Genomic DNA, 7,598 nt, shown 5'->3' on the forward strand with positions numbered 1-7,598 from the left:
GACCTGGCTGGCTGCCCCGCAGAGCAAAACGACCTACCAGGTGGCTGATTCACGCCGCGCACTTTCGTAGTTGTACTGTACCGCATGCACGCGTGCGGGCGGGTCGCCTACTCGCAAGGGGCTATAAGGAGCCGTGGGCAGCGAGCATAGGCAAACCCGGCCGCACTCGTGCATGCGGTACAGTATAGCTGCGAAAGTGCGCGGCGTGAATCAGCCACCTGGTATGTGCGCCACTGTCACAAAAAGAAGCCAAGTCAGAGAGATGTGGCATAATTTTATCTATCCCATCACAAAAATGATTTTTGAGAAACCCTCGAGACGTATGTGGCGGAGGTGTGAGGGCGGGCCCGGCGCATGCGGCCCAGGCACTTTGTTTTTAGCCCAGAAGGGAGGGCCGGAACCAGAGAGGGTTATCAAAGAGGAAGTAAGTCAGTTTTAGTATTTGATTTTAATTTGCTCCTTTGGAGTACAGAATGATGTAAATTGAGGTAAAAAATAACAGGAGACAAACTTAAACAAGATCCTAACTTTACCTAGGGTGCACATCACACCAATATTTTACATCACGGAACATCTGAGATGAGATCAAAAATTTTACACTGGAGTTCACTGGAGTTCTTTAACAATCCATTCTGTGATTATCATTTTCAATAAGAATCACAAATTAAGAGTTCAGAAATTAAAATACAAGATAATTGGCAGTCATTTTAAATTAGGTCTTAATTATGCTTTGAGGCAATGCAACTGGGAAAGTATAAAGCAGTCTGAGAATGATGGTAATATTGAAACCTTTACAGTGTCCCATAATTCTTGCAATTTTTAAGCATTTTCATTTTGATGCTTTACTGTTACTACAATGAATGCATGAATGCATGAATATTGATAAATGTTGAATAATAAGTGAGGCTTCTTAAAATTCTTTTATCACAAATAGACAAACATTTTTACTACCTTGTAATACTTTGGTGACCATCACTTTCAGTTTTAGGTTGGAAGAAGAGAGGATAGTGCAAATTATTAATATATATCTTTTTTAGCAGAGCTTGATTGATCACGAGTCTGAGTTTAAATAGATAGAGATAGATAGATATTCAAAGTTACTTCATTTTAGAATAATAGTACACTTTTATGTGAGATGTAAGTTGTACCAATTATTGAATCTTGGTTTGTCACTCACAGATGAATTCTTTATAAAGTTGTCTTTCGAGACTATTTCACCTGTGCACTCATAACCGCCCAACACAGAAATTAGCATAATTTTTAGTTCTTAATAACAGCAACTGAGTAAGTTGAATATGAACTAACAAATCAATTATTCATGCAAACGGTTAGACCCCTGTTCTTAGTAAGAGGTGACAGCAAAGGTGAAATGGTCTATTGCTTCAGGTTTTTGCAAGTTACCAGTAAACATAAAGTATTGCCTCTTTATGAAACAAAAAGGAAAAAAAACAACAACAAAGGAATCACATGCAACTGCCTGCTGACATTCATCTGACCCACAGCTTTGGTATACACTGAAGACTAGCTCACTCACGCACTCAAGATATTTTATGAGAGAAATAATACATTTAAAAGAAAACTGTTACTTTTGAACATGCCTCTACTTGTTTCACTTCATTCATTTCAAGTGCATCATTAATCCACTTGATGGACATCACCTATGTACACAACACTTAAAGTAACTGTACATTGAATGAATTTACTGTACACTTTGACAGAATAGCACCACATCTCAATTAACTATTATCTACAAAAATTATTTTGCCTTCTTGTGAGCAAATAACACAAATGTATAGTATGCATCAGTCCAGTATTTAAGCATTATTGATCACATGCTGACACAGACAAACAACATAATTTTAATGTAAGTCTCACATTTAGGTTGAATTCATTTTCAAGAATTTCTACATTGACAATACTTGGATGGACTAACAAGTCAGCATAGATCAGTATGAGGGAGGACACATCTTTACTCCCTTAATTACAATGGTTCAATTGCTTCAATATTCTAGCAATACTTCAAATGGAAAAATACTTAATAGAAAATCCCTATCTAATTTTTAATACTTTGTACAAGTATTCCAAAACAAGCAGAAAGAATACAAAAAGAAAAAAAAACAATATGTTTTTAAAAAACCCTGTTTGTTTCAAGGCTAGTCTACATAAACTGCCTCAATTTTTTATATGAGCTTTTCAATAGGTTTTTGCCTGAAATGGAGGCAAAAGCCCATTAAAACAACCAAACCATTTCTTCAACAAACACACAAAATCAACATTCAAAAGCCACACTAGCACAAAAGTGTCCTGTGCTTACACAATGTAACAGATAATTATTAGTTTGGTTTGTGGCAGTGGGTAGACACTGAAATCACAGTCTGAGCTGAAAGACAATGTGAGCAGAAGAGTTCTCATCACTCACATCAGTATTTTCACTGGGTCACACTAAATGACCCTCTGTTTCCATTGCTGGATAGCTAAATGTTGATAGTAGTGGTGGAGGAGGAATTGGAGGGTTATGTAGAACAGTCACATCGGGAGGTACACCAACAGGACCTGTTCCCATCGAGGTGAGATGCTGCCCTCTTCGCAGTGTGCCATTCCCAGTTGGTTGAGAAAACTCTGCGGGGGGAGGGTATGCAATGTACCTTGCATCCGGAGAAATTCCATAAAAACCATCTCCCCCAGGTTGGACCCCTAGAAGAAAGAGGAAAGTATATTTTGAAAAAGTTGACATAGGGATATAAGCAGTATCAATCAAAATTTTAGCTCACCTCCTGTATTGTGGTTGTTGTAGTTAGTTTGATGTTTTCTGAGCGTGCCAGAATTTACAGAGTTAACAGAATCTGCTAAGGGAGGTTTCAGGGTGTTATTTCCAATATGGTGATGAGGATGACTTGGAAGCTGATGATTGTGTTGATGCTGCATTTCAAAGCCACAGTACTCAAAAGGATAATCAATTTGATCAATCAAGTAAGTACTGGCTGCAGGTTTCCTTCCATCCTCCTACGAAGAAGAAAAAGAGTAAGAAGCATGTCAAGATGATTTAATTCCTACATAACAACTAGTAGCAAAAAGACAATAAGCACTGCAAGTCAAAATCAAATTAAAAATAATAGGTGAAAGAGGCTGATATGGCAGCCAAAGCAAATTGCACACATACAAAAAATAGAAAAAACTTTCTTTAAAAACGGAAGTTTTTAAAATAAAATTAGAAATGAAATTAAAAAACATTTTAAAAATAATTACAGTAGTACTAATATATAATAGAAATGTGCACTTAATGCCAGGGCTCAGCATAACTAATTCACACTACACAGCATCTAATAATGAGTGTAGTAGAAAAACCTCTTCACCTGTTTTCTCACCAAATAATCAGGATTGCTATCTGCATTTGAGTAGCTTTCACTTTTCTCAGAGACTGAACTTAGAGTCTCTCCTGTCACAGTTTCATTGTAGCTACTCGGAGCATACATTTCAATTGTTGCAGACTTGCTACTGCTCTGCTCGCTGGCTGCTGAAACAAATCAACATTTTGTTTAAGAAAAAAAAAATATTTTCTTCTTGATCATCAAAAATTAAAATTAGGTATGTGCTAACACACAACCAAATAAAGCACAAGAGCTAACACTATGTATTTGGAACAGAATGCACGTATAGTATGTTCCAGGAAAGAAAGAGACCCACAATGGTAGTGAAAAGCTGCTTTAAGCACGTGACATTAATTTCACAGGTTAAGGAAATTAGAGGAAGGAACGAACACCATCAGCACCTGGCAAATGGAATGAAGAGTATTCATCATATTTCCAAGGAATTTGAGTAAGGGAAGGTACCATGGAAAAGAAAACAGCAAAGAGGAGCCACAACCACAACAGACTTTCCACAGCACGGAAGGATGCCAGTAGCACATTTACAGCAGGTCAGCGAAACCATCACCAGCAGGGCCCAAAAAATGCTGCAAAGCATTTTAAACAAATGAAGACACACCTTCTCGTAGTCTTTGCCTACGTTTCCTATACATAAAGCATCCAACCAATAATATGTTGAGGAACAGAAGGATCGATCCTGTGATGGCTACACTCACTACGACAAGACGAGGAAGGTCTGCTCTTCCTAAGAGCTCCTCAGACAAAATTTCCGCACCATCTGCAAAACAGTGAAGACACTTTTGAGTAATGAGAGAAAGTACAACTCACCAGTAAGTCGCTTTCGTGCATGCTTTCTTAAGCAGCAGCTTATGAGCAGCACGTTCAACAGGACAATCATAACGCCACCAACAGCCACTGATACAACTATCCATGGACCTTGGCTCATGCTGCTCCCAGCAGGTATTGGAGGAGGGGCTTCATCTGTGCAAGATGGCCAAAGTGTAATTTAAAAATTCATGTTTTACAACAATCAAGGCAGATGCCCCAACAGAGATTAGATAAATGATTAAAATACTGATAAGGAAACATTCAAATGTTTCATCCGTCACATATCAAATCTCATACACAAACTTCTTGATTAAATAAAATGTTACTTGTTATGGAGTTTAAGGGCCCCATGCCCAATAAAAAAATGTTTTTTCATAACTTTATTTATCAAGCTACATTTCAATTGCAACTACTGTACTTACTTGTTGTGTGTGCTTTTAAATGACCAGCATATTCACTAGATCCTTGTTTATTCTGTGCCATTGCTGAGAAAATGTACTCAGTGGCAAGATCCAAATTTCTGATTACAAAAGTGGTTGCGTTGGGTGGTACTACATCTACATACTGGTATGCTTCATTGGTGGAACCAGAGGGTTTGTATCTTATTCTGAATGTTGTTTGGAGACCCCCATCAAACCCTGGGGTCCAGGATAGAGCAACAGAGTTATGAGTAGTGTCATTAGCAACCAAGTTGGTTGGTGAATCAGGTTTCGACGTGATATCCAGTTTTACAGAGTGAGTGGTAAACCCAATTTCGTTTTGAGCTTTACACTGGTATTGTCCAAAGTCAGCCTGTTCTACTTTAAGAACTTGCAATACTGACTCAAAAGTAAGAATGTCAACCTGCAACAGACACAAAGAATTACAAAAAATTAGTAACTGAAAAATGTGACAAAAAAAGTAAAGTTAAGTAAAAATGAAAGAGTTCTACCTTGTGTTGGTTGAGAGTGTATTTAAGTGAGGAATTGGCTGGTATTACAGAACCATCTCGTGACCAGCTAAATCTTACTTCAGGGGCACCCTTTGCCCGACATGTGAGTCTAGCAGTATCTCCGACATTAGAAGCTGCCTTTGCAAGCACTGGAGATAGATCAATGTCTGGTTTATCTGGAAAAAGTTTTTAAAATTATATGGAAGCTAAGATTCCAGGATTTACAGAAAAAACATCAAGATGATGAAAATAATACATAATTTCATGTGTGGACATGCAGCCTTACGTTTTACAAGAAGAAATGCTTTTGCACTTGTTTCATTTCCCAGATCATTGTTCACAACACATAAAAAAGCTCCAATATCTTCCTTGGATGCCTTATGAATTGTTAAATATGATGTGTTGTTTCTGAAAACAGTTGCAGTTTTGGCTGCCATTTCAAAGCCTTCTCTTCTCCATGTAATGTGGTCAGCTTTCAGTGGATTCCCATCTGCTGTGCAATTTAAAGTGGCTTCTTCACCAACTGATACAAGTGTCTCAGTGGTAAGACCAGTAATTCTAGCAGGGTCTGTAAAAAATGTGAGAGGTTTAGTATCTATGAATTTAGGCTACTTCTTTACTTTTTAATGATTTCTTTTCCCAATGTTCTACTTACAATTTACTGAGATATTTATTTGGATGCTTGTGGCTCCTTCACTATTGGCAGCTTCACAGGTGTATAAGCCAGTGTCATCTTTGGTCAATGAGGATATGTTGAGCATCGGTCCATCAATCAGAACTCTTGAATGGCTCTCTGAGGAATGAGTTAGAGCTTTTCCATCTTTTTTCCATAAAAAGGTCATGTTAGAGGGGTTGCCATGGGCCTGCAAAGCTACAAGCAGAGGCTGCCCCTCGACACCGTTGAATGGTTCAGCAGGCTCATGATCAAAAATAGGTTTGTCTGTAAAAAATTACAAGCAACAAAACTGTAACGTTGCAGTCTCTAAATAGTATTGTAAATAGAAAAGTATCTAAATCTAAGGTTTACTTACATAGCACGTCCAATGTAATTGCATCATGTACACTGCGTTGAAGCACTTCATTCATGGCTTGGCAAGTGTATACAATACCATTCAGATCAGAATTCACATCAATGGTAACTTTAACAGTTGAAACCATACCACCATGCAATCCTTTGGATGACGAATTTGTTGTTCCCTGTCAGAGACATTTGAAAGATATTAATTTAACTTCCACGGCTCGGTAGCGCCTGCAGCACGCTGGGTAGGCCATCCCGCCAAGCAGCTGTGTGGGGCCGGTGGCCCGCCCTGGTAGCATCGCCTACGGGGAACGTACGGACGAACATGCAATCGACTTACCTGAACTGGAATACCATCTCTCCACCAAGTTAAAACGGCGGGCGGGTTACTTGACGATGAGTCGCATGTTAGTGTGGCTGACTGTCCTGGTTTCAGAACGGCTGGCTCTTTCTTAATTTGCACCCGGTCTGGGGGAACTGGTTGAAAGAAATATTAGTTTAGATACTTGATTTATGACTGGAACGATGGCAAAAATGTTGCAACAAATCACTATTCTAAACTTACAGAGCACACTAAGCTTCACTTCTTCAGTGAGGGGAATCTCTGTTGCCTTGTTTGCACCTTCGCACTTGTATCTTGCTTCATTATCAGTTGCATTGGCAATAAAATCTACTTCAGCAGACACTGATTTGTCCAAGATTTTCGATGTTGAGCTTATCTGCAACAGCCATAGAAAAAAACAGAGTAGAAGCGATTCTGGTGTGACAATAAAAGCAAGAAAACTACCAACGACGATGACAATGACAAATCTCTGCGTTACCTTCTTGTCGTTTTTGAACCAGGTTAGGGTGGCCGGGGGGTTGCCGCCCGTCGACACGCACGTTATCCTCTGGCGGGTGCCGCCCGCGATGCTTGCGCCAGGCTTGTACCCGTGAATCATGAGAGAAGTGGGGGGATCTGCAAAAATACAAAAATTTTAAAATTATGACAAGGAATGAAAATGTTTTTGTTTTTTTTTTAAATTACAAATATTGGAAAATAAAAGCATGCGCGCATAATGCTCGGCGTACGTACATTGAACCTCGATGGTGTGCGTGCCCACGGCCGTGTCCATGTTGAGGCCGTGGCAGACCACGATCACGGAGCGCGGCCCGGGCGGGATGACGGTGACGAGGTCCGAGGTGGTGATCCAGCCGCCCGCCTTGGCCTGCACACTCCTCGAAGTCGCGTTGTGCACCTGCTTGCCGCCCACCGTCCACCGGATCTCGGCGGGCGGGTTCGAGTTGTCCGTGGTGCAGGTGAGCGGCACCACGTCGCCGACGCGCGCCTCCGCCGACCCGTTGATCACCACGTGCGTGGGAGGGACTGCAAAAATCAACAACGATATGCAAAACGTTTCTTTTTGCATTTCAAACACATTTATTCCACCCCTCATAGTCAGTTGTCCCAGTCAGT

General features: G+C 40.0%; 1 protein-coding gene across 6 annotated transcripts in view; it reads right to left on the minus strand.

Annotated features, from left to right (window-relative positions):
• Positions 1-429: 429 nt before the first annotated feature.
• The window catches only part of LOC113214240 (nephrin), a 152,110-nt gene continuing 144,941 nt past the window's right edge, over positions 430-7,598 (minus strand). Inside the window, exons 5-17 of one of the 6 annotated variants that reach the window (XM_052266738.1) lie at positions 7,218-7,508; positions 6,964-7,100; positions 6,708-6,861; positions 6,483-6,619; positions 6,156-6,321; positions 5,780-6,064; positions 5,411-5,692; positions 5,125-5,300; positions 4,616-5,036; positions 3,985-4,143; positions 3,354-3,511; positions 2,772-3,003; positions 430-2,694 (exon numbers count right to left, since the gene is read on the minus strand). In XM_052266738.1, the coding sequence (XP_052122698.1) occupies positions 2,438-2,694; positions 2,772-3,003; positions 3,354-3,511; positions 3,985-4,143; positions 4,616-5,036; positions 5,125-5,300; positions 5,411-5,692; positions 5,780-6,064; positions 6,156-6,321; positions 6,483-6,619; positions 6,708-6,861; positions 6,964-7,100; positions 7,218-7,508 (2,855 nt within the window). In that variant the 3' untranslated portion in view covers positions 430-2,437. Of the gene's footprint in view, positions 2,695-2,771; positions 3,004-3,353; positions 3,515-3,984; positions 4,144-4,193; positions 4,347-4,615; positions 5,037-5,124; positions 5,301-5,410; positions 5,693-5,779; positions 6,065-6,155; positions 6,322-6,482; positions 6,620-6,707; positions 6,862-6,963; positions 7,101-7,217; positions 7,509-7,598 lie in introns of all 6 variants that reach the window. The other 5 variants (XM_052266742.1, XM_052266737.1, XM_052266741.1 and 2 more) reach the window with 5 other exon arrangements.

This window comes from Frankliniella occidentalis, unplaced genomic scaffold, assembly GCF_000697945.3.
Source record: "Frankliniella occidentalis isolate FOCC.00 unplaced genomic scaffold, Focc_3.1 Scaffold42, whole genome shotgun sequence".
In the NCBI taxonomy this organism is placed as follows: domain Eukaryota; kingdom Metazoa; phylum Arthropoda; class Insecta; order Thysanoptera; family Thripidae; genus Frankliniella; species Frankliniella occidentalis.